Source organism: Coregonus clupeaformis, chromosome 30, assembly GCF_020615455.1.
Source record: "Coregonus clupeaformis isolate EN_2021a chromosome 30, ASM2061545v1, whole genome shotgun sequence".
NCBI classification, from domain to species: domain Eukaryota; kingdom Metazoa; phylum Chordata; class Actinopteri; order Salmoniformes; family Salmonidae; genus Coregonus; species Coregonus clupeaformis.
Genome location: NC_059221.1, coordinates 33,530,707 through 33,558,052, shown reverse-complemented (window position 1 = coordinate 33,558,052; position 27,346 = coordinate 33,530,707). Strand labels below are relative to the sequence as shown.

The 27,346-nt window shown below is 44.1% G+C and overlaps 1 protein-coding gene across 5 annotated transcripts in view; it reads right to left on the bottom strand.

Moving 5' to 3' along the window:
- Positions 1-2,733: 2,733 nt before the first annotated feature.
- ift122 (intraflagellar transport 122 homolog (Chlamydomonas)) overlaps positions 2,734-27,346 on the bottom strand; it is a 37,294-nt gene continuing 12,681 nt past the window's right edge. For 3 of the 5 annotated variants that reach the window (XM_041855863.1, XM_041855865.1, XM_041855866.1), the window contains 11 exons: positions 26,930-27,101; positions 23,333-23,435; positions 13,807-13,947; positions 13,366-13,487; positions 12,267-12,367; positions 8,495-8,660; positions 8,189-8,300; positions 7,982-8,110; positions 3,782-3,858; positions 3,510-3,674; positions 2,734-3,115 (listed from right to left, as the gene is read on the bottom strand). In XM_041855863.1, coding sequence (XP_041711797.1) covers positions 3,029-3,115; positions 3,510-3,674; positions 3,782-3,858; positions 7,982-8,110; positions 8,189-8,300; positions 8,495-8,660; positions 12,267-12,367; positions 13,366-13,487; positions 13,807-13,947; positions 23,333-23,435; positions 26,930-27,101 — 1,375 coding nt within the window. In that variant the 3' untranslated portion in view covers positions 2,734-3,028. The remainder of the gene's footprint in view (positions 3,116-3,509; positions 3,675-3,781; positions 3,859-7,981; positions 8,111-8,188; positions 8,301-8,494; positions 8,661-12,266; positions 12,368-13,365; positions 13,488-13,806; positions 13,948-23,332; positions 23,436-26,929; positions 27,102-27,346) is intronic. The other 2 variants (XM_041855864.1, XM_041855867.1) reach the window with 1 other exon arrangement.

The following is a 27,346-nucleotide window of genomic DNA, read 5'->3' as shown; positions in this document are numbered from 1 at the left end:
CTACACCCTAGGGCTCCACCATCACCATGTCTTACCTCCCAACTTCTACCTACACCCTAGGGCTCCACCATCCCCATGTCTTACCTCCCAACTTCTACCTACACCCTAGGGCTCCACCATCACCATGTCTTACCTCCCAACTTCTACCTACACCCTAGGGCTCCACCATCACCATGTCTTACCTCCCAACTTCTACCTACACCCTAGGGCTCCACCATCCCCATGTCTTACCTCCCAACTTCTACCTACACCCTAGGGCTCCACCATCCCCATGTCTTACCTCCCATAATGGCGAAGAATCCTTCAATGTTGCATCCGGTGATGCTCAGGAAGAAGTAGCCCTGTAGGGCCGTGCCAAGGATCACAGTGAAGCCACCCACCACCATGGAGAGTTCAGCGACAGCCAAGTTCAACAGAATGTAGTTCAGGGGGGTCCGTAGCTTCTTGTGCTGCACCGTGACGTAGAGCGTAAGGAAGTTGATGCGGAAGGCTGTGATGATGAGAAAGAGCATGTAGGCAGCGATGAGAGAGTACTTCCAGGGTGCAGCTAGGTAGTACTGAGGGTACTCAATAGTACTTCCAGGGTGCAGCTAGGTAGTACTGAGGGTACTCAAGAGGAGAGAGTACTTCCAGGGTGCAGCTAGATAGTACTGAGGTTACTCAAGAGGAGAGAGTACTTCCAGGGTGCAGCTAGATAGTACTGAGGTTACTCAAGAGGAGAGAGTACTTCCAGGGTGCAGCTAGATAGTACTGAGGTTACTCAAGAGGAGAGAGTACTTCCAGGGTGCAGCTAGGTAGTACTGAGGGTACTCAAGAGGAGAGAGTACTTCCAGGGTGCAGCTAGGTTGTACTGAGGGTACTCAAAGGGGCTCTGCACCACCCTGGTCTTGTTAGACATGGGCACGTAGAAGTTTGTGTACGTGTCTCTACAGGAGTGTGTGTCTATGTAAGTGTGTATGTGTCTCTACAGGAGTGTGTGTCTATGTCTCTAAAGGAGTGTGTGTCTCTACAGGAGTGTGTGTCTATGTCTCTACAGGACTGTGTGTCTATGTAAGTGTGTGTGTGTTTCTACAGGAGTGTGTGTCTATGTAAGTGTGTGTGTGTCTCTACAGGAGTGTGTGTCTATGTAAGTGTGTGTGTGTCTCTACAGGAGTGTGTGTCTATGTAAGTGTGTGTGTGTTTCTACAGGAGTGTGTGTCTATGTAAATGTGTGTGTCTCTCTACAGGAGTGTGTGTCTATGTAAGTGTGTGTGTGTCTCTACAGGAGTGTGTGTCTATGTAAGTGTGTGTGTGTCTCTACAGGAGTGTGTGTCTATGTAAGTGTGTGTGTGTCTCTACAGGAGTGTGTGTCTATGTAAATGTGTGTGTGTCTCTACAGGAGTGTGTGTCTATGTAAGTGTGTGTGTGTCTCTACAGGAGTGTGTGTCTCTATCCTCTCTGGTATTTTGAGAGAGGAAAGAGAAAGCACTGTCGCTTCTCCAAGAGAGTTGAGAGGAGCTCTTTCTCTCTGGAGGCCAGGAAGGATGGATGGAGGAGATAGATAGATCCTGGCGACGAGAAGTGGTGTGCGCTGCCCCCCCGAGGCGAACTCAGGCCCTTTTAAGAGCCCCTCTCTTAGGATTAGGGACATGCATGGACCTCAGCATGGTGTCAGCATAGACAGATATAGGTCACACACTAATCCATGAGAAAAACATATAGGGTGAGTATAGTGTGTATATACTCAAAGCCAGTGTTATACTCTGCTGATGTCATCATCACAAGAGCACGTCATAAACAAGTTTGCTGGAGGCTGAGTCAAAGACCAATGCAACGCAGACTTTTTCTCAAAAAGCACATATGACTGGTCAAAAGTAATGCACTGGAGAATAGGATGTCATCAGAGATTTGCATTATCCTAGATGTCAAAAGGCTACTGTAATTTAAAAGAATATTTAATATGCCATTTAGCAGACGCTTTTATCCAAAGCGACTTACAGTCATGCGTGCATACATTTTTTTTTTTTTTTTTTGGTGTGTATGGGTGGTCCCGGGGATCGAACCCACTACCCTGGCGTTACAAGCGCCGTGCTCTACCAGCTGAGCTGTACCAGTCTGCTTATACAGCCTGACGTGTCAAACCTTGTCAGAGAATAATTTAGCAGGATTTATAGAAGAGGGAGTGTAAATGTAATTTCCAGAGTGTTCCAACTCATTTGCAGCAGTGGTAACCTAATCCTTAAGCTTTAAGCACTGAATAATATGGACCTAATTTAGGAGGGGAGCAGAAAACGGTTTCTGTTGCACACATATCCTCTCCCTCTCTCGCACACACGCTTACATAGACACACACTCCTGTAGAAACACACACGCTTACATAGACACACACTCATCAGAAAGATTTTGTCAGGCATATTAATTTTGGTAGCATGGCGCGTAAGCTCACACACAGTAATCCTGTGGTGAGGTGTGGGACAGTAAAAAACCTGGTGTTAGAGCTGTGAAGCTGCCAGACTGCCTGCGGATCGCTGAGAAGAATATCAACACACACACATACAAACACACTCAAACACATTCCTGCACAAAACAGTGGAGAATATTGAAACCTTTCATTAAAAAAAGCTTTCACTTTAATGATATAAAAATAAAATACATTTGACTCAAAAAAACATCACATGACTATTTACCTAAATAATAATGTGGAATGCTTGAGAGTCAAAGAACACATCACATAACAGCAACAATATATATCAGTGAATTCAAATAAGTGTTTTTAATAAGTTGTTCTAGACAGAAGAGTTAATTCGTAAATCTGTGTGACAGTCCCTGTATAATCTGATCCTGTTAATTCTATAGGGTTGATCGGCTGAAGATGCGCTTTTGTTGCGGACTATAATGATCTTCATAACCCCGTCCCTTAAATAACATACATGAGGGGGCTGCGAGCATACAGTATGGACGGAACATTGCTCTGAAAGAGCAAGAGTGAAACTGAAGATATGAATGAACTGTGAGATGGATGAATTTATTCTAGACCAGTTTGGGAAGGTCAGTTGGGTTCATCGATGGGCCGTCGGCAGTAGGGACAGCAGTTGTGCTGAAGCACAAGCAGCTCATAGTCTTCACTGTGGAACATCTAGAGGAAACACACCAGAGAAGACAGGAAGCATGGGTCAGAGAACACAGAGCAGAGCCGAGCAGGGATTTTCTAAGGAAGGGAGCAGGGGCCAGCAACACAACATCTAGCACTGCCAATAGCAACATTTTATCTGAATCTGACTCCTGGTAAAGGAAACACTGCAGAAAGTAAAAAGAAGTGAAACATAAAGGCTAGAAGAGAGAGATTATGCCAGAGGGCTATGGAGTGCCAAGGTGTGTGTGTGAGAGGGTACTGTGTAATGTTTTAATGATTAGAATAATTTTTCACCTCCCAAGTACAGCACCTGGGGGTGAGTGTGTGTGTGTGTGAGATGGGTGAGAGGGGCATGAAGCACAATGCTGTGTGTGTGTGTATTCCATCTATTCAGTACCTGGAAGCAGGAAGGGCACATGGTGATGCTGACATCAGGCAGTAAAGAGCGGTAGTACTCCCACTGCAGGGGTTTGGGCCAGCGCTTGATCAGGACATCCCTCCTGCTCATAGACCTCAGCACGGAGCGACTCACCACCACCGGGACAAAGTCAGAGCCCCCCTGCTGTTAAGGAGATAAACACAGATTCACATATTAGAATATACACATACTGACCCCTTTCATTTATACTCTCCCTTTAGTTTCATCTCCCTCCCTCCTTCTCTCCTCACCTCAAAGCTGAGTTTGGCCATGAAGGGGTCCTCCTCGGTATCTTCTGTGCCGTCATCCAGCTTCAGAGACTGGGACTCTGACACAGTTAAGGAAGCTGCCTCTCTCACACACTCTTCCTTTCATACCCACCCTATCACTTCTGTTTTCATACCCACCCTATCACTTCCGCTTTCATACCCACCCTATCACTTACGCTTTCGTACCCACCCTTTCATTTCAATTTTCGTACCCACCCTATCACTTCCATATTCGTACCCACCCTATCACTTCAATTTTCGTACCCACCCTATCACTTCCAGCAACACCATTTTCGTACCCACCCTATCACTTCCATATTCGTACCCACCCTATCACTTCAATTTTCGTACCCACCCTATCACTTCAATTTTCGTACCCATCCCATCACTACCGCTTTCGTACCCACCCCATCACATCCGCTTTCGTACCCACCCCATCACTTCCGCTTTCGTACCCACACCATCACTTCCGCTTTCGTACCCACCCCATCACTTCCGCTTTTGTACCCACCCCATCACTTCCGCTTTTGTACCCACCCCATCACTTCCGCTTTCGTACCCACCCCATCACTTCCGCTTTCGTACCCACCCCATCACTTCCGCTGTACCCACCCCATCACTTCCGCTTCGTACCCACCCCATCACTTCCGCTTCGTACCCACCCCATCACTTCCGCTCGCACCCACCCCATCACTTCCGCTTTCGTACCCACCCCATCACTTCCGCTTTCGTACCCACCCCATCACTTCTGTTTTCATACCCACCCTATCACTTCTGTTTTCATACCCACCCTATCACTTCTGTTTTCGTACCCACCCTATCACTTCTGTTTTCGTACCCAACCCATCACTTCCGCTTTCGTACCCACCCCATCACTTCCGCTTTCGTACCCACCCCATCACTTCCGCTCGTACCCATCCCATCACTTCCGCTTTCGTACCCACCCCATCACTTCCGCTTTCGTAACCACCCCATCACTTCCGCTTTCGTACCCACCCCATCACTTCCGTTTTCGTACCCACCCCATCACTTCCGTTTTCGTACCCACTCCATCACTTCCCCTTTCGTACCCACCCCATCACTTCCGTTTTCATACCCACCCCATCACTTCTGTTTTCATACCCACCCTATCACTTCTGTTTTCATACCCACCCTATTCCTTCTGTTTTCATACACACCCTATCACTTCTGTTTTCATACCCACCCTATCACTTCTGTTTTCATACCCACCCTATCACTTCTGCTCATCGTTCTCTCCTCTCACACACTCACTATATACATTCGGAAAGTATTCAGACCCCTTTACTTTTTCCACATTTTGTTACGTTACAGCCTTATTCTAACAGGTTTTTAGACATTTTTGTATTATAAATGTATTAAAAATGAAAAAATTTAATATCACATTTACATAAGTATTCAGACCCTTTACTCAGTACTTTGTTGAAGCACCTTTGGCAGCGATTACAGTCTCGAGTCTTCTTGGGTATGACACTACAAGCTTGGCACACCTGTATTTGGAGAGTTTCTCGCATTCTTCTCTGCAGATCCTCTCAAGCTCTGTCGGTTGGATGGGGAGCATCGCTGCACAGCTATTTTCAGGTCTTTCCAGAGATGTTCGATCGAGTTCAAGTCCAGGCTCTGGCTGGGCCACTCAAGGATATTCAGAGACTTGTCCCGAAAGCACTCCTGCGTTGTCTTGGCTGTGTGCTTAGGGTCGTTGTCCTGTTGGAAGGTGAACCTTCGCGCCAGTCTGAGGTCCTGAGTGCTCTGGAGCAGACTTTCATCAAGGATCTCTCTGTACTTTGCTGCGTTTATCTTTTCCTCAATCCTGACTAGTCTCCCAGTCCCTTCCACTGAAAAACATCCCTGCAGCATGATGCTGCAACCACCATGCTTCACCGTAGGGATGGCGCCTGGTTTACTCCAGACGTGACGCTTGGCATTCAGGCCAAAGAGTTCAATCTTGGTTTCATCAGACCAGAGAATCTCCAAGCGGGCTGTCATGTGCCTTTTACTGAGGAGTGGCTTCCGTCTGGCCACTCAAACCATAAAGGCGTGATTGGTGGAGTGCTGCAGAGATGGTTGTCATTCTGGAAGGTTTCCCATCTCCACAGAGGAACTCTGGAGCTCTGTCAGAGTGACAATCGGGTTCATTCTTCTCTGCAGATCCTCTCAAGCTGCCAGGTTGGATGGGGAGCTTCGCTGCACAGCTACTTTCAGGTCTCTCCAGAGATGTTCGATCGGTTTCAAGTCCGGGCTCTGGCTGGGCCACTCAAGGACATTCAGAGACTTGTCCCGAAACCACTCCTGCGTTGTCTTGGCTGTGTGCTTAGGGTCGTTGTCCTGTTGGAAGGTGAACCTTCGTCCCAGTCTTAGGTCCTGAGCACTCTGGAGCAGGTTTTCATCAAGGATCTCTCTGTACTTTTCTCCGTTCATCTTTCCCTCGATAATGACTAGTCTCCCAGTCCCTGCCGCTGAAAAACATCCACACAGCATGATGCTGCCACCAACATGCTCCACCGTAGGGATGGTGCCATGTTTCCTCCAGACGTGAAGCTTGGCATTCAGGACAAAGAGTTCAATCTTGGTTTCATCAGACAAGAGAATCTTGTTTCTCATGGTCTGAGAGTCCTTTAGGTGCCTCCAAGCGGACTGTCGTGCCTTTTACTGAGGAGTGGCTTCCGTCTGGCCACTCTACCATAAAGGCCTGATTGGTGGAGTGCTGCAGAGATGGTTGTCCTTCTGGAAGGTTATCTCATCTGCACAGAGGAAGTCTGGAGCTCTGTCAGAGTGACCATCAGGTTCTTGGTCACCTCCCTGACCAAGGCCCTTCTCCCCCGATTACTCAGTTTGGCCGGATAGCCAACTCTAGGAAGAGTCTTGGTGGTTCCAAACTTCTTCCATTTAAGAATGATGGAGGACACTGTGTTCTTGGGGACCTTCAATGCTGCAGAAATATTTTGGTACCCTTCCCCAGATCTGTGCCTCGACAAAATCCTGTCTCGGAGCTCTACGGACAATTCCTTCGACCTCATGGCTTGGTTTCCGCTCTAACATGCACTGTCAACTTTGGGGCCTTATATAGACAGGTGTGTGCCTTTCCAAATCATGTCCAATCAATTGAATTTACCACAGGTGGACTCCAATCAAGTTGTAGAAACATCTCAAGGATGATCAATGGAAACAGAATGCATCTGAGCTCATAGCAAAGGGTCAGAATTTTATAAATTTGCTACAATTTCGAAAAACGTGTTTTCGCTTTGTCATTATGGGGTATTGTGTGTAGATTGATGAAAGAAACAAAATATTTAACCCATTTTAGAATAAGCGTGTAGCGTAACAAAATGTGGAAAAGGGGAAGGGGTCTGAATATTTTCCGAATGCACTGTATCCCAGACTCATGCAGTCACTTTATGCAACATCGGGAAAAACAAAGATACTGTAATTCATATGTCAATTTGTAAGTCGCTCTGGATAAGAGCATCTGCTAAATGACGTAAATGTAATGTAAATGTAAAGAGAGCAAGTTACTTTAAAAAAGTAGTTCACTACATCCAAACTACTTTGTGATAAATTATTATATCTAAACAGATCACTCTGCAGTCAGATGTTAACATAATGTGTAATTTAGCCTATTAAACACAAAAACTATGTTTCAAGTGAGAATTAGGCAGGTCTGATGCCAAAGAATAAAGGAAATTGTTGCCTATTTCACCCATATTTTATTTTCACAAAAAAGGTAGTGTGTAATTCCAGTAGTTAGCTACACCATTGCATGGCAAAAACAGTAATTAACTACTGAAAACACTACCACAAAGCTACTGCAATATGTAGTTAAATTACTAGGTGAATAACATGTAGTTCACTACTCCCCAACACTGGCTGTCAGCTAATGCAGGTTACTTCCAGACAGAGAGGTCTCTGAGGTGTTAGTGTCATTCTGACAAGAGAGAAGAGCCACTCTAACCCTATTAACTCTAAGATGACTTAAGCCTGACAGCTTAAGGTGCATGGCAGAATCAGAATCAGGGTGAAGCACTGATAAGGACACATACTGTATGTAATGTGTGTATGTATGGAGACGAGCACACAACCTTAACATACAGACTATTTACATTAGGTAAAATGGTCATGAGAAATGTGTACATTTTAGTGGTGTACACTGCATCAGGTAAAGGATACCACCACTGCTCATCTCCTGCCAGCGAGCAGCCTTCCTGTCGATGCAAGGGACCTCCAGGTCAATAAGAGACACAGCCTCCTCATCACCGATACCCTCGTCCAGGTAGAACTGCACCAGAGGAAGGACCTCTACAGTACAGAGATACATTATTAATAACACACCTCGGAACCAAACATCCATTTACAAAGAGACAGGTGTCAACCTACCGTATGAAGATGCTGAATAGATGAAGGGCTGTTTGCAGTTGATACACACACTGCCCTGGCTGCTCAGCAGGGGGTTGTTGGTGGAGCAGCGGTAACACATGGGGATCAGGTCCTGGGTTACACACATTTGTGAAAATACACAAACGTATAAAAAATTAAATAAAAATGTATGCACTCACTAACTGTAAGTCGCTCTGGATAAGAGCGTCTGCTAAATGACTAAAATGTAAAAATGTATAAGATACAAGCTCCACTAGAAAGTTAATATACACAGACACACATGTATACATGCAAACACATACACACCTCATTGTCATGGTATGGTTTGGAGCGGACGGTAAGGCTGCCCAGGTCCATGGACTCCTGGAAGCGAGAGGGAACGTGGAGGTCCTGGAGCTTCTCATAGGCATGTCTGGCTAGTTTAAACGCTCCCAGGGTTCTGCTCTGCTTGGCCAACGCATAAAGAGTGTTCCTGAGACCCATCGTCAAGGGCAACAAGGTGCTACAAGTAGACATTGCCCTTAGTAACAGATCTTGGGTCAGCTTACCCCTTCAAACTACACTACATGATCAAAAGTATGTGGACACCTGCTCGTCGAACATCTTATTCCAAAATCATGGGCATTAATATGGAGTTGGTCCCCCCTCTGCTGCTATAACAGCCTCCACTCTTCTGGGAAGGCTTTCCATTAGATGTTGGAACATTCCTGAGGGAACTTGCTTCCATTCAGCCACAAGAGCATTAGTGAGGTCGGGCAATGATGTTTGGCGATTAGGCCTGGCTCGCAGTCGGCGTTCCAATTCAACCCACAGGAGTTTGATGGGGTTGAGGTCAGGGCTCTGTGCAGACCAGTCAAGTTCTTCCACACCGATCTCGACAAAATATTTCTGTATGGACCTCGCTTTGTGCATGGGGGCATTGTCATGCTGAAACAGGACAGGGCCTTCTCCAAACTGTTGCCACAAAGTTGGAAGCTCAGAATCGTCTAGAATGTCATTCTATGCTGTAGCGTTAAGATTTCCCTTCACTGGAACTAAGGGGCCTAGCCCGAACCTTGAAAAACAGCCCCAGACCATTATTCCTCCTCCACCAAACTTTACAGTTGGCACTATGCATTCGGGCAGGTAGAGTTCTCCTGGCATCCGCCAAATCCAGATTTGTCCATCGGACTGCCAGTTGGTGAAGAGTGATTCATTACTCCAGAGAACGCGTTTCCACTGCTCCAGAGTCCATTGGCGGCGAGCTTTACACCACTCCAACCGACGCTTGGCATTGCACATGGTGATCTTAGGCTTGTGTGCAGCTGCTCGGCCATGGAAACCCACTTCATGAAGCTCCCGACTAACAGTTACTGTGCTGACATTCCTTCCAGAGGCAGTTTGGAACTCGGTAGTGAGTGTTGCAACATGGGGAACTCCTTCAAGACTGTTGGAAAAGCATTCCAGGTGAAGCTTGTTGAGACAATGTCAAGAGTGTGCAAAGCTGTCATCAAGGCAAAGGGTGGCTATTTGAAGAATCTCAAATATAAAATATATTTTGATTTGTTTAACACTTTTTTGGTTACTACACGATTCCATATGTGTTATTTCATAGTTTTGATGTATTCACTATTATTCTACAATGTAGAAAATAGTACAAATAAAGAAAAACCCTTTTAGGTGTGTCCAAACTTTTGACTGGTAGTGTATAGTGTATTAGGGTAGGAAATGCCAAACTGAACTTAGTGCCTAATGGAAACTTCTTCCAACTCCAGAACAGGAACTCTAGATCGGAGACAGGACTGGGCACACAATTGACAGTACACACACTCATCAGAGCTGTGTATGTATGCTAAACATAGCCACTGCCAGCAACCACAAGTGCCATTCTCTCTGTTTGGCTCTGTGATGGGTGCACGGATCCTCTCTAAAATAACTACCTTGGCTTTTTGTTTAAAAATGATTAGAGGAATGTATACTTGTGTGTAAGTGTTTGTGTATTCATCCTTGGGTGTGTGTGTTTGAGCAGAGGAAATTGCTCCCTGTTTGTATTTGTATGGATTGAGATTGTTGTGCACTGAGGAGCCCTCGGAGAAAGGCAACACCAGGTCAATGACTTGCAGCTGCAGAAGCCCTGTAACTGGGATTCCTCCACTAGCTCCAACAGCTCTCATCTCCTCTTCTCCAGTCCCAGTATAGGGATTGTTAAAAACTCATCTACTGTTTTATGTGTTGTATGTGGTGCTTTCCGTGACATTGTGCCGTATTATTCAGACCAGAGCCAGCTAAGACCATAAATCCTGGTTCAAAGTTTTCCGAGCGGCACCGTGTGGCCGGAGAGGAGAGGATTCCAGCTGCAGAGCCCTATTTCCTTCTGGAAGCCTGGGATTTCCTTCCCCATGCTCCTACCCCTTTCTGTGTGTGTGTGTGTGTGTGTATGTGTGTGGTAATCAGTGGGTTTGTTTTGGTTAATGAAGATGTGCCTCTTCCTGGCGTCTTCTCTTCTCTTCTCTTCCTGCCCATCTCCCTTCTCCTTCACGTGGCCGTGCTGGTCTGTTTCCTCTACCCTGTTTGTTCCCTGGCACCAACTTTCTCTCTCTTCTTCTTCTCTTTTTACTTAACGTTCTCTCTACCTCACCAGGTAATCAGCCTGTGAACTCTATGAACATTTACAGTTGAAGTTGGAAGTTTACATACACTTAGGTTGGAGTCATTAAAACTTGTTTTTCAACCACTCCACACATTTCTTGTTAACAAACTATAGCTTTGGCAAGTCGGTTAGGACATCTACTTTGTGCATGACACAAGTAATTTTTCCAACAATTGTTTACAGACAGATTATGTCACTTATAATTCACTGTATCACAATTCCAGTGGGTCAGAAGTGTACATACACTAAGTTGACTGTGCCTTTAAACAGCTTGGAAAATTCCAGAAAATGATGTCATGGCTTTAGAAGCTTCTGATAGGCTAATTGATATCATTTGAGTCAATTGGAGGTGTACCTGTGGATGTATTTCAAGGCCTACCTTCAAACTCAGTGCCTCTTTGCTTGACATCATGGGAAAATCAAAAGAAATCAGCCAAGACCTCAAAAAAAATAAACGCAGCCGTCATACCGCTCAGGAAGGAGACGCGTTCTGTCTCCTAGAGATGAACGTACTTTGGTGCGAAAAGTGCAAATCAATCCCAGAACAACAGCAAAGGACCTTGTGAAGATGCTGGAGGAAACAGGTACAAAAGTATCTATATCCACAGTAAAACGAGTCCTATATCGAACGTAACCTGAAACCATTCCAACCGTGAAGCACGGGGGTGGCAGCATCATGCTGTGGGGGTGCTTTGCTGCAGGAGGGACTGGTGCACTTCACAAAAATAGATGGCATCATGAGGAAGGAAAATTATGTGGATATATTGAAGCAACATCTCAAGACATCAGTCAGGAAGTTAAAGCTTGGTCGCAAATGGGTTTTACAAATGGACAATGAACCCAAGCACACTTCCAAAGTTGTGGTAAAATGGCTTAAGGACAACAAAGTCAAGGTATTGGAGTGGCCATCACAAAGCCCTGACCTCAATCCTATAGAAAATGTGTGGGGAGAACTGAAAAAGCGTGTGCGAGCAAGGAGGCCTACAAACCTGACTCAGTTACACCAGCTCTGTCAGGAGGAATGGGCCAAAATTCACCCAACTTATTGTGGGAAGCTTGTGGAAGGCTACCCGAAACGTTTGACCCAAGTTAAACAATTTAAAGGCAATGCTACCAAATACTAATTGAGTGTATGTAAACTTCTGACCCACTGGGAATGTGATGAAAGAAATAAAAGCTGAAATAAATCATTCTCTCTACTGTTATTCTGACATTTCACATTCTTAAAATAAAGTGGTGATCCTAACTGACCTAAGACAGGGAATTTTTACTAGGATTAAATGTCAGGAATTGTGAAAAACTGAGTTCAAATGTATTTGGCTAAGGTGTATGTAAACTTCCGACTTCAACTGTAAGGTGACATTGGACACATGGATTTGAGCATACTGCTTCAGACCTTTATCACAAGTCCTACAAACTGTAGGATTACTTTTAACATTGGAAGGATACACTTTGGAGATGCCCAGTGGTACGTCCTTGGTGAGGTTGTGCAGGAGGTACCTGGAGATGTTAAAGAGCGTCTCAGGCATATGGGAGCTAAAGGGTTCATCCTGGAGAAAGAGAAAAAGAGAGAGAGGAGGGAAAGGTAGCAGGAAGGGGGAAGAGGGGAGGCCGAGAAAGAGGGCACATAACATCAATCAGATACACACAGCTTTGGGCACCTCTGTAAGAGTCTCAGAGGCACAATGATCCTGTGTCTGTCCCTCCCTCTCTTCTCCTCTCTTCTTCTCTCTCTTCTTCTCTCTCCTGCCTTAAACACTAGTCTGAAGATGAAGGATAGCCTGAGCTGTGCCACAGACTCCCTTTGCAGCACAGAGCACTGCTCTCACTGGGGCTAGGTTCAGAGGCAGGGAGTGGTCATTAGACTACAGCACCAGCTAGCTCCCACAGTGTTTGATGGCTCAGCACAGCCCGGTGCCTGAGAGAGTTAAAGTGAGGTATATAAGGTTCCTGCTCTGGACTCAATCACAGGGATTCCTCACTTCAGGGGTGTGACCAGTACTGTAAAAACAAACAGAGAGAGAGCACACAGACACACTGACAAAGGCCAGGGGTACTGCTGCCACAGCATACCAGCCTAAAGAGACAGAGTGCTTATAACCAGGCATAGCTTGTTTATAACCAGGCACTGGCAAGGGGGGGCGGGGGGCTGCTGGTGGGAGGGGTTATCATGATTAATGATCAACCAATTAACTGGTTACTATAGAAACAGAGGTCATAGTGGGTTCAGAGAGTTGACCGTGGTAGTTAACATGAGTAGGGTTGTAGCTATGGTCAGTTGGGATGTTGTTGACAGAATCTGCAGGAAAGTTCTCTCATTGATAGCTTTGCTCTGTATATCTAATGTAGTTATGCTTTGTAGCAGTATCTAGCTAAATTTGAACAGATTCCAGAAGCATTTCATATTTAAACTAAGGGACTGAAGGGATTTTTTGCAGTCTACCTTTCTCAACTCTCTCAACCCTGCCTATTCTTAACTCCTTTACTTTTCTGAACTCAACCTTAACTTAGTCTTAACTATACTTACTTGGCTCTACTCTGTCCCTACCTTCAGCTGTGGTGAGCATCTTACTGTGTAACGCTGTATTGAGTGGTAAACATGGTAGAGCTCAGCCAGGTGCTGGAAACGCTTGAACTTCTTCAGCATCTCCTCCTTCCTCTCCTCGTTTTCTGTTACACACACACGCACGCACCCCCCCACACACACACACGCACCCCCCCACACACACACACACGCACCCCCCCACACACATACACGCACCCCCCCACACACACACACACGCACCCCCCCACACACACACACGCACCCCCCCACACACATACACGCACCCCCCCACACACACCCCCCACACACATACACGCACCCCCCCCACACATACACGCATACACACACGCGCATACACGCACCAAAATAAAAATGTATCAGTAACAGTACACATTCAGTAGTGATAGTAGTAAGAGGTATATTGGTGTCGGTAGACTCCCTTACCCCTAGCGATGTCCAGACACTGCATAGAGAGCATCCAGTAATAATATGCTGCGTCATTGAACCTGCTCTCCACCACGGCATTGTGGGTAAGCTGTTCCAACACCTTCACAGCCTCACTCTGTCGGCCCGCCTTGTGGAACGCTGTGAGGGGAGGAGAGAAGAGACTTCATTGTAGCAATGGAGGGGGAACAGCAAGCTAGAGCGGCACTTAACACTGCTTCGATTGCATCGACAGAGATAAGCATGTCTAAGAAATCTCCCGGAGTTTCAGCCTTATAGGAGCTGACCCCTTTCCCATTACACCCTTTTCATTCTCAGGCTGCCAGAGTTTAACAATATCACACACACACACACACACACACACACACTACACGCCAGGGGCAATTTGTACTTAACGCATACGAGACAATGTTTTCCTCATTTTTCACTAGTAACCACAAACAGACATCTTCTAAAACGAACCCACTCCCAAATGTCAAACAGCATGGCACTTAGAAAGCACAGCACCAATAAACATGTGGTCATTTCCATGTAAAAGGACCCATGAGCACCAACATGTGACGTTCATAGGAGCATGCCAAATTGGGTGTCAAATGAAAATTACGAGTCTATTTTTGAGAAATTAAGGCATATATAAACGTTTTAACCATTTTCCACCCAAAAAATGTGTAATTAGCAAAGGCTTTGATTTCTTGTCAAACAGATGGAAAAGGGGTCTAATAAAACATCTACCAGAAAACGTCTTAAAAGGTATTAGAAATAAATCAAAACACAATAATGTTGAAGTAAAGACACCTGCTAACTAATATCAACACTTTTTTTCACCTTCTGTAAGTTTAAGAAACATTGCCTTGTTACCCCACTTAAAGATAATGAAAGTTCACAGAAGTAACAAGTAAAGGTACACCTACCAATTAGTTAGTGTTGTTACTGATATCAATTTTGTTTATGAATTATTAAGTGATTAAAACTTGAAATTCTTTTACGAAATCGGTAAGAGAGAAAAAAATATAAATTGGTAACGGAATTTCTGCAATTGAATTGGCTATAATGGGAAATTATTACATTTACATTTTACATTTTAGTCATTTAGCAGACGCTCTTATCCAGAGCGACTTACAGTTAGTGAGTGCATTCATTATTATAATAATTTTTTTCATACTGGCCCCCCGTGGGAATCGAACCCACAACCCTGGCGTTGCAAACGCCATGCTCTACCAACTGAGCTACATCCCTGCCGGCCATTCCCTCCCCTACCCTGGACGACGCTGGGCCAATTGTGCGCCGCCCCAAATTATAGTCGTCACAAACCACAGTTGGGTCACCTGCTACTGTCCTCCCTTCCACTGACATACTGTTATGTTCAGCTCATAACTGTTTTCTTTCTCTTTCTGTCATCTGGTGGTCACAGCAAAAAGTCTGGACAACCTCTACCTCACTCTTCAATTAAATGTCACCTCTCCCGGCTTTTACTGACCACATTTACATGCACACCAATATCCCATTATTATCCAGGATACTCAAGTATTCTGTTTTTGAGTTGACGCATATAAACATAATATCCCGTTTACAAGAACCCGAATCAGGTCCTATCCCGGTTTTGAAAAACCTGAATAAGATGCCTGGGATATGCGACTCTTAGATGGGATACTGTGGCATGTAAACATCTTATTCCGTTTACTGTTGTTTTTGCAGTCTGCGCAGGCACAGTTTTGCATAGTATCACCTTTGAAGTTCAGATGGGAACAGTAATAGCTGGAATAGTAACTGAAGTCAAGTCTGGATACTGACTGTAGGCCTCACATGTACTATAGGCTTTTATAATATTAACTCCTGCAGAATTACACTACCATTCAAAAGTTTGGGGTCACTTAGAAATGTCCTTGATTTTGAAAGAAAAGCAATTTTTTTGTCCATTAAAATAACATCAAATTGATCAGAAATACAGTGTAGACATTGTTAATGTTGTAAATGGCTATTGTAGCTGGAAACACCTGAATTTTTATGGAATATCTACATAGGCGTACAGAGGCCCATTATCAGCAACCATCAGTCCTGTGTTCCAATGGCACGTTGTGTTTGCTAATCCAAGTTTATCATTTTAAAAGGCTAATTGATCATTAGAAAACCATTTCGCAATCATGTTAGCACAGCTGAAAACTGTTGTGCTGATTAAAGAAGCAATAAAACTGGCCTTCTTGAGACTAGTTGAGTATCTGGAGCATCAGCAATTATGGATTCGATTAGAGGCTCAAAATGGCCAGAAACAAATAACTTTCTTCTGAAACTCGTCAGTCAATTCTTGTTCTGAGAAATTATGGCTATTCCATGCGAGAAATTGCCAAGAAACTGAAGATCTCGTACAACGCTGTGTACTACTCCCTTCACAGAACAGCGCAAACTGTCTCTAACCAGAATAGAAAGAGGAGTGGGAGGCCCCGGTGCACAACAGAGCAAGAGGACAAATATATTAGAGTGTCTAGTTTGCGAAACAGACGCCTCACAGGTCCTCAACTGGCAGCTTCATTAAATAGTCCCCGCAAAACACCAGTCTCAACGTCAACAGTGAAGAGGTGACTCCGGGATGCTGACCTTCTAGGCAGAGTTGCAAAGAAAAAGCCATATCTCTGACTGGCCAATAAAAAGAAAAGATTAAGATGGGCAAAAGAACACAGACACTGGACAGAGGAAGATTGGAAAAAAGTGTTATGGACAGACGAATCGAAGTTTGAGGTGTTCGGATCACAAAGAAGAACATTTGTGAGACGCAGACCAAATGAAAAGATGCTGGAGGAGTGCTTGATTCCATCTGTCAAGCATGGTGGAGGCAATGTGATGGTCTGGGGGTGCTTTGGTGGTGGTTAAGTGGGAGATTTGTACAGGGTAAAAGGGATCTTGAAGAAGGAAGGCTATCACTCCATTTTGCAACGCCATGCCATACCCTGTGGACGGCGCTTGATTGGAGCCAATTTCCTCCTACAACAGGACAATGATCCAAAGCACAGCTCCAAACTATGCAATAACTATTTAGGGAAGAAGCAGTCAGCTGGTATTCTGTCTATAATGGAGTGGCCAGCACAGTTACCGGATCTCAACCCTATTGAGCTGTTGTGGGAGCAGCTTGACAAGTCAATCCAACTTGTGGGAGGTCCTTCAGGAAGCATGGGGTGAAATCTCTTCAGATTACCTCAACAAATTGACAACTAGAATGCCAAAGGTCTGCAAGGCTGTAATTGCTGCAAATGGAAGATTCTTTGACGAAAGCAGTTTGAAGGACACAATTATTATTTCAATTAAAAATCATTATTTCTAACCTTGTCAATGACTACATTTCCTATTAATTTTGCTGGATATCAAAAGGTGAATGTAAACAGCTTATCCTAAATAAGACATAAACCGGGATATGAGCTATTTTCCGGAATACGGTGCGCACGTAAACCTACCCATGTGCCCCCTCTCTTTCTATTTACTGTAACCAGCATCCTCACCCATTGAGCACCGGCCGACACCGGACGTGCTCAGATGTAGTTTTTTGGACCAAATCTGAACCAATCATAGACGTCTATGTTTCACAGGTTTGGACAACACAGTACAGTACAGTAAGGCACAGTAGAGTACAGTAAAGAAAAGTACAGTAGAGCTTAGTACAGTACACAGTAGAACACACTAAAGAGTTGAATACACTATAATGTACTGCACTGAACTATACTCTACTTTACTGTACTGAACTATACTTGACTATATTGTAATCTACTGTTCTGTGCTGTATTGTACTCTACTGTACTCTACAGTGCTGTACTTTGATGTCCAAACTTGTTAAACATAGACGTCTATGATTGGCTCAGATTTGGTCCGGTCCAACCCAACAAAATGTGGTCTTGTTTGGTGGCAGAGCTCATTAAAATAATAGCCAGTGTGTAGAATAATACCCAAATATGCAAAGGAGGATATTGCATATTTCTACCTTTATGTACCTATTTAGGATACATCACCATGAAGAGAATGACATTCAAATTATGAAATTCTGTTACTGGGTGTAAATCCACTTCACTTACAATAACCAAAATAGATTTTTATTCAACTCATGGTGTCATGTCATAGCTGACACCCCATTCTTTCTGCAGACATCTTTGAATCTTAATTCGGAGCAGATATTTAACAGAGTTTTGGGAAAACGAGGTCAAATAAAAAACTGAGGGAGATTTTACAGAAATTATTTTATCAAACTTTGCATTATTATAAAATGTTCAGTGTAAATTGTTAAAAGTAGTCCTTGCGCATAGAGTTGTTTGGGTTGTTAAGCTTTGAAATTAATGTTTTATTTACATACATTTTAAAGGGATACTTCGGGATTTTGGCAATGAGGCCCTTTATCTACTTCCCCAGAGTCAGATGAACTCGTGGATACCATTTTATGTGCTAGCAGATACCCATAGACTTCCAGTCATTGTGCTAATGCTAGTTAGCATTGGCTCACGAACCCACCTCTAACTTCCTTCATACTGGACACAGAGACATAAAATGGTATCCACGAGTTCATCTGACTCTGGGGAAATAGATAAAGGGCCTCATTGCCAAAATCCCAAAGTATCCCTTTAATTTAATTGCCCATCTGTCCTATTCTTCATGTTGCTATCTCTCGCTAATTAAAGACAGCTCCAGGGAGGCAGCCCTGTCTATCCTGCTTGTACAGGGCGTCAGGACATATTAGTGGTGAATATTTATCAGTGCAGCCAGGCAGATAAAACGCAGTCAAGTGCTGCTGGTTAGTGTAAGGACACACACATACAGCTAGACACACACACACACAACACAAACCACATACACTCCCCCAAACACACTCTATGCTAAAGATGATTAACATGAGCTGTGGTCTGGGCCCACATACAGTGCCTTGCAAAAGTATTCATCCCCCTTGGTGTTTTTCCTATTTTGTTGCATTACAACCTGTAATTTAAATGGATTTTTATTTGGATGTAATGTAATGGACATACACAAAATAGTCCAAATTGGTGAAGTGAAATGGAGAAAAAAAACTTATTTCCAGAAATTCTAAAAAATAAATAATGGAAAAGTGGTACGTGCATATGTATTACCTTCAGAAGTCACATAATTAGTTAAATAAAGTCCACCTGTGTGCAATCTAAGTGTCACATGATCTGTCACATGATCTCAGTATATATATACAGTGGGGAGAACAAGTATTTGATACACTGCCGATTTTGCAGGTTTTCCTACTTACAAAGCATGTAGAGGTCTGTAATTTTTATCATAGGTACACTTCAACTGTGAGAGACGGAATCTAAAACAAAAATCCAGAAAATCACATTGTATGATTTTTAAGTAATTAATTTGCATTTTATTGCATGACATAAGTATTTGATCACTTACCAACCAGTAAGAATTCCGGCTCTCACAGATCTGTTAGTTTTTCTTTAAGAAGCCCTCCTGTTCTCCACTCATTACCTGTATTAACTGCACCTGTTTGAACTCGTTACCTGTATAAAAGACACCTGTCCACACACTCAATCAAACAGACTCCAACCTCTCCACAATAGCCAAGACCAGAGAGCTATGTAAGGACATCAGGGATAAAATTGTAGACCTGCACAAGGCTGGGATGGGCTACAGGACAATAGGCAAGCAGCTTGGTGAGAAGGCAACAACTGTTGGCGCAATTATTAGAAAATGGAAGAAGTTCAAGATGACGGTCAATCACCCTCGGTCTGGGGCTCCATGCAAGATCTCACCTCGTGGGGCATCAATGATCATGAGGAAGGTGAAGGATCAGCCCAGAACTACACAGCAGGACCTGGTCAATGACCTGAAGAGAGCTGGGACCACAGTCTCAAAGAAAACCATTAGTAACACACTACGCCGTCATGGATTAAAATCCTGCAGTGCACGCAAGGTCCCCCTGCTCAAGCCAGCGCATGTCCAGGCCCGTCTGAAGTTTGCCAATGACCATCTGGATGATCCAGAGGAGGAATGGGAGATGGCCATGTGGTCTGATGAAACAAAAATAGAGCTTTTTGGTCTAAACTCCACTCGCCGTGTTTGGAGGGAGAAGAAGGATGAGTACAACTCCAAGAACACCATCCCAACCGTGAAGAATGGAGGTGGAAACATCATTCTTTGGGGATGCTTTTCTGCAAAGGGGACAGGACGACTGCACCGTATTGAGGGGAGGATGGATGGGGCCATGTATCGCGAGATCTTGGCCAACAACCTCCTTCCCTCAGTAAGAGCATTGAAGATGGGTCGTGGCTGGGTCTTCCAGCATGACAACAACCCGAAACACACAGCCAGGGCAACTAAGGAGTGGCTCCGTAAGAAGCATCTCAAGGTCCTGGAGTGGCCTAGCCAGTCTCCAGACCTGAACCCAATAGAAAATATTTGGAGGGAGCTGAAAGTCTGTATTGCCCAGCGACAGCCCCAAAACCTGAAGGATCTGGAGAAGGTCTGTATGGAGGAGTGGGCCAAAATCCCTGCTGCAGTGTGTGCAAACCTGGTCAAGACCTACAGGAAACGTATGATCTCTGTAATTGCAAACAAAGGTTTCTGTACCAAATATTAAGTTCTGCTTTTCTGATGTATCAAATACTTATGTCATGCAATAAAATGCAAATTAATTACTTAAAAATCATACAATGTGATTTTCTGGATTTTTGTTTTAGATTCCGTCTCTCACAGTTGAAGTGTACCTATGATAAAAATTACAGACCTCTACATGCTTTGTAGGTAGGAAAACCTGCAAAATCGCCAGTGTATCAAATACTTGTTCTCTCCACTGTGTATATATATATATATATATATATATATATATATATATATATATATATATATATATACACACACACACACACACACACCTGTTCTGAAAGGCCCCAGAGTCTGCAACACCACTAAGCAAGGGGCACCACCAAGCAAGCGGCATCATGAAGACCAAGGAGCTCTCCAAACAGGTCAGTGTTACGTGAATTATTTAACAAACTATTTCAGTGTCTCTGTGCATCTCCCAAAAGGTTGTAAGTCTTTTGGGATTTAAGTAACGGACAGAGTCCAGGTCTGCATAGTCAGAGATTTATTCATTGAGAATTCTGCCATCACAATTTCAGAGTCCATCTTTTATACTCATACGTCATACAAACATCCTCCCTAAATTGGGAGGCCCCTTTATCTTGGTTTAGACAGTTCTCCTTTGTTGTCTGGTCTAACTCTTACTCACATTGCTAAATAGTAGCTCAATGCCATAGTCTTTACTGGTCCTACACTCACACATTTCTAACACATTTCACACAGTTTCAGGGTGTAATAATTAGTCATTAATAATTAATCTATCAGTCAGGGACAAAGTTGTGGAGAAGTACAGATCAGGGTTGGGTTATAAGAAAATATCTGAAACTTTGAACATCCCACGGAGCACCATTAAATCCATTATTTAAAAATTGAAAGAATATGGCACCACAACAAACCTGCCAAGAGAGGGCCGCCCACCAAAACTCACAGACCAGGCAAGGAGGGCATTAATCAGAGAGGCAACAAAGAGATCAAAGATAACCCTGAAGGAGCTGCAAAGCTCCACAGCGGAGATTGGCGTATCTGTCCATAGGACCACTTTAAGCCGTACACTCCACAGAGCTGGGCTTTACGGAACATATGGAAGAAGGTACTCTGGTCAGATGAGACTAAAATATAGTTTTTTGGCCATCAAGGAAAACGCTACGTCTGGCGCAAACCCAACACCTCTCATCACCCCGAGAACACCATCCTGGTGGCAGCATCATGCTGTGGGGATGTTTTTCATCGGCAGGGACTGGGGAAACTGGTCAGAATTGAAGGAATGATGGATGACGCTAAATACAGGGAAATTCTTGAGGGAAACCTGTTTCAGTGTTCCAGAGATTTGAGACTGGGACAGAGGTTCACCTTCCAGCAGGACAATGACCCTAAGCATACTGCTAAAGCAACACTCAAGTGGTTTAAGGGGAAACATTTAAATGTCTTGGAATGGCCTAGTCAAAGCCCAGACCTCAATCCAATTGAGAATCTGAGGTATGACTTAAAGATTGCTGTACACCAGCGGAACCCATCCAACTTGAAGAATGGGCAAAACTTCCAGTGGCTAGATGTGCCAAGCTTATAGAGGCATACCCCAAGGGACTTGCAGCTGTAATTGCTGCAAAAGGTGGCTCTACAAAGTATTGACTTTGGGGGGGTGAATAGTTATGCACGCTCAAGTTCTGTTTTTTTGTCTTATTTCTTGTTTGTTTCACCCAAAAAAATATTTTGCATCTTCAAAGTGGTAGGCATGTTGTGTAAATCAAATGATACAAACCCCCCAAAAATCAATTTTAATTCCAGGTTGTAAGGCAACAAAATAGGAAAAATGCCAAGGGGGGTGAATACTTTCGCGAGCCACTGTAACTCCGTGATGTAGCTCAGTTACGGTTACAACACATGTTGCATTTGCGAGGAGTTACAGTCAGTGACCAGTCAGCCTTGCCAGGTGAGGAACCACCGGGGTACAACGCTACAGGGGCCTAAAGTCAATTACAATCACTGTGGTGGTAGCACAATACAGCATTACTGCCCCACTAAAACACAATACAGTCAGCACAACACCAGATTACTGCCAGACTGAAACACAACCAAGCCTGTTCAACTCTATACTCCACACACAGCAAGACACAAATAAGGATATTATGCAGGATGGATTGGATACAGTACTCAGGTTTTTTTCTCCATCAAAAAGGACCATTCTTGAAACACACAGGAAACTGTTGAGCATGAAAAACCCAGCAGCGTTGCAGTTCTTGACACGCTCAAACCGGTGCGCCTGGCACCTACTACCATACCCCGTTTTTTGTCTTGCCCATTCACCCTCTGAATGGCACACATACACAATCCAGTGGATTTAACAGGTGACATCAATAAGGGATCCTAGCTTAAACCTGGATTCACCTGTCATGGAAAGAGCAGGTGTTCCTAATATTTTGTATATGGAAAGAGCAGGTGTTCCTAATATTTTGTACACTCAGTGTAAATCCATGTGGTGATTACAGTTATTCTGCTCACATGGGTAATCATCATTAAGAGTTGCTTGTTATAGTGCTGATTGGAACCATGCATGGCGTGTAACACTTAACAGTCAGGACTTGCTCTGTCTCTAACTGAGGATCATGTTTTACAGTGAATAGAAAGAGCAGCACTGCAGAGGGAGTACTGAAAAACGCTTGGATGTAACAACATGGGCCAAACTTGATGTGGTTTCCATATGTTACGAACTGACATTGCCCTTATAGCCCTCTGTGGTTTTCTATAATACATTGATATAGTTCTGATTCCAGATATGTCTGCTTAATGTTAGGTGCACTAAAAGTGGGATTTTTATAGAAACTAGTGATAAGATGTTTCAGCCGACATGTATTTGGCAAAGTTACTACAAAATGTGGGAACATCAAACATCGAGCTCCTATAACATATTGGGATGAGCGTTCTCTCTCTACTCTTTGTTCATCCTCACCTTTCTGTGCCTCCTCAAAGCGGTCGTTCTCAGCCAGCCACTGAGCGTAGGGCACATAGACGTCATCTTTAAACTGGGCATGTTTCTCCACCAGAGAGAAGGCCTGGGGGAGACAGGGAAGAAGGGCTCGATCAGATGCCTTACATATAACCAGATTAAATCACTTACAATATTCATTAGGTTTGCTGTATCATGTGTCTTTATGAGGCAATATGCCCAGGATCCCTACAAATTGTAAGTGATTATTAACACAGGCTTTAAAACATAGACACACATTACTTCATCTAGCCAAAACATGAATACAGCTCATTACTAATGTGATATATTAAGGTTAGCATATTAGACTGATTTCATGTCATGGTCAATTAGTGTGCAGCTGTGGTTGTTTGAGTGACATGCTGTAGTAGAATAGTATGATAGTAGCCTATGGAGGCATACCTGCCTGTCATGTTGATTGATTAACCTAAATGTCCAATAACAAGACTTTTGTTAATTACACACACTCCTCTTACTATGTGTGTGTGTGTGTGTGTGTGTGTGTGCGTCACATTATGGTAAAACCCCTCTTCTGCCCTGTCCTCTCAACCTCTGAGTCTAAGCAGGCTAAACCCAGGCCAGGCCCAGGACAAGAGGGAGTGCAGTGAATAGCATTCATATGGCCTACACATAATGTACTGTAAGCTGTGTTCTGTCCTCTCTCAATGTCCACCTCCCCCAGAGAAGGATATAAAACATTGCGGCTAAGCGTGCTTTCTCTCTTTTTCTCATTCTTTCTCTCTCTCTGGATCAAATGAATGGGTGAGAAAGCTCCTCAGACACTGTGCAAGATTCATACAATATGAATGTGATTTAATGTTCTAGTTTTTTGGCATTCTCTCTGTTTCACAGTGGAAATCACCAGTTTGCTCTCAGTTCCACCCATAACTCGATTAAACACTAGACATGGACTTGGGAAATGTAGTATTTTCTTCACGTCTCCCCAGCTAGCGCATAACATTCTGAGAACCATATGTTTCTTAGAGCTTGGTGAGAGCGTGGTTGTCCTATGGTCATTTTGCACACAACCTTCCCACAACATTCTGGAAATGGTGCAGGATAACCAGCATAATGTCTCCTACAGGTTTCCTCATGGCTCTATTTAAAGTAATGTTCTCAAATTGTTCCAAGAACGTTAAAAAAAAAAACGTTTTCTGTGGGAATTTCAGTACTTCAGCATAATGTTTTCTGCAGGTTTCCTCATGGTTCGATTTAAAGTCACGTTGAACATTCAGAGAACATTAAGATACGTTAGTCTGTGGGAATTTCAGTACTTCAGCATAACGTTTTCTGCAGGTTACCTCAAGGTTCCATTTAATGTCATGTTCTCAGAACATTAAGAAAACGTTCCATAAAAAACACAAGAAAACATTAGTAACGTTCTAAGAATGTTATTTAAAAACATATACATTCCATTCTCAGCGTCACCAAAACTCTCTCTATCCTCTATCTTGTTAAGTGTGTTCAGGAGTGTTGGACACACCCACTAATTGGCCACACCTAAACTTAATGAGCGCTTGTTTCATTTGAAATGGGGTCTGTTTGAATAGACAAAAAATAACAGCTTTGTATGAGTTAAAAAACCTTGGCATGCTAGCTCCATCCTGGTGGCGCACTGGACTAATTCCATCAATAAAGAACAGAAGATCACAGGATCAAATCTCACGGACACCGTGCCAAAATAAAAATGTGTTTGCATGACTAATGCCTAACCAAATGAATTTCCATGTGTCCTATCTTAACCCAAACTAAGATAGCTGTGTTATTGAAAGTCTTATTGAAACATATTCTCAGAACATTATTTAATTACCTTCAAACAACCTATAATTTCAGTTTTCAGAAAGTTAATAAAAACCTGCCAGGAAAACTTTTATGGAACCATAGTAAAACATTCCCAGAACCTCCCTGCAACCTAGAAATGTGCATTCCCAGAACAGGCTACATTTTCACTTCCATTCTCAGAACGTTTAAAATACGTATGGCTTTGTTCCCAGAACCAATAGGAAACCAAAAACGTACGTTCCCACAACTTCCAAAGAACCAAATGTGCTAGCTTGGTCTGTAGTATGAGCTAATCTGATGGGGCGGTTGAGTGGAAACAGAAAATAGTTCTTAGCTAAGGCTCTTTAGTGCTTTGGACCGCTGGGTGCTTCTCATATTCTACTCATACTAGGCAGAGATTCAGAGGGAATCTCTAGTTTGGCCGGCAGCTTTGCTCTGGTTTTATAGAACATGGTTTCAGTTTGTATTGTTCCAGTAAATATGTATTAATATGGAGTTGGTCCCCCCTTTGCTGCTATAACAGCCTCCACTCTTCTGGGAAGGCTTTCCACTAGATGTTGGAACATTGCTGCGGGGTCTTGCTGCCATTCAGCCACAAGAGCATTAGTGAGGTCTGGTACTGATGTTGGGCGATTAGGCCTGGCCCGCAGTCGGTGTTCCAATTCATCCCAAAGGTGTTCGATGGGGTTGAGGTCAGGGCTCTGTGCAGGCCAGTCAAGGTCTTCCACACTGAATTTGACAAACCATTTCTGTATGGACCTCACTTTGTGCACAGGGGCATTGTCATGGTGAAACAGGAAAGGGCCTTCCCCAAACTGTTGCCACTGTTGCCTCTGTAGCTCAATTGGTAGAGCATGGCGCTTGTAACGCCAGGGTAGTGGGTTCGATTCCCGGGACCACCCATACGTAAAAATGTATGCACACATGACTGTAAGTCGCTTTGGATAAAAGCGTCTGCTAAATGGCATATTATTATTACTATTATAAAGTTGGAAGCACAGAATCATCTAGAATGTCATTGTATGTTGTAGTGTTAAGATTTCCCTTAACTGGAACTAAGCCTAGCCCGAACCATGAAAAACAGCCCCAGACCATTATTCCTCCACCTAACTTTATAGTTGGCACTATGCATTCGGGCAGGTAGCGTTCTCCTGGCATCCGCCAAACCCAGATTAGTCCATCGGACTGCCAGATGGTGAAGCGTGATTCATCACTCCAGAGAACGCATTTCCACTGCTCCAGAGTCCAATGGTGGCGAGCTTTACACCACTCCAGCCGATGCTTGGCGTTGCGCATGGTGATCTTAGGCTTGTGTGCGGCTGCTCGGCCAAGGAAACCCATTTCATGAAGCTCCCGACGAACAGTTCTTGTACAGACGTTGCTTCCAGAGGCAGTTTGGAACTTGGTAGTGAGTGTTGTAACCAAGGACAGACGATTTTTACGCGCTACGCACTTCAGCGGTCCCGTTCTGTGAGCTTGTGTGGCCTACCACTTCACGGCTGAGCCATTGTTGCTCCTAGACATTTCCACTTCACAATAACAGCACTTACAGTTGACCGGGGCAGCTCTAGCAGGGCAGAAATTTGACGAACTGACTAGTTCTGTCAGCAATGGGTGTGGCTGAAATAGCCAAATCCACTAATTTGAAGGTATGTCCACATACTTTTGGCCATGTAGTGTATGAGGTATACTTTCTGATGAGCCAAGTAAGATACAAAACTGTAACTGTGTCCAACAGGGGTAAGGACCATAAGTGAAATGTGAATGGTTCTGACTGACCTCGTCCCAGTGTCGTGCCTCCACGTGCAGATGCACCAGGGCCTGCAGGTCTCCCATCTTGGAGTAGATCTCAGAGGCATAGCCATGGTGCTTCAGCTTCTGGAAGTAGGCCGCACACTTAGCCAGGGGCTCGCGCTCCGCCTTATCCAGCTTACGGGCTATGTCAATCAGCCTGTTGGGGGAGTTGAGGAGAGATGAGATCAGATGGAGTGTGAGGTTGTGTGTGTGTGTGTGTGTGTGTTCTTGTGTGTAGTATGGGAAGCTGTCAAGCCTGATAAAGCTTAACGGGGCCAACCAGTCTTTCCCTGTGTTTGTTATGCTGGGCCTGCCTTAGCCTAGGTGGTCTGGGCCAGAGTGGAGGTGTGATTGACAAGCAGCAGACACTGGGTCAGAAAGGGGGCCTGTGGGGAGCTCTGA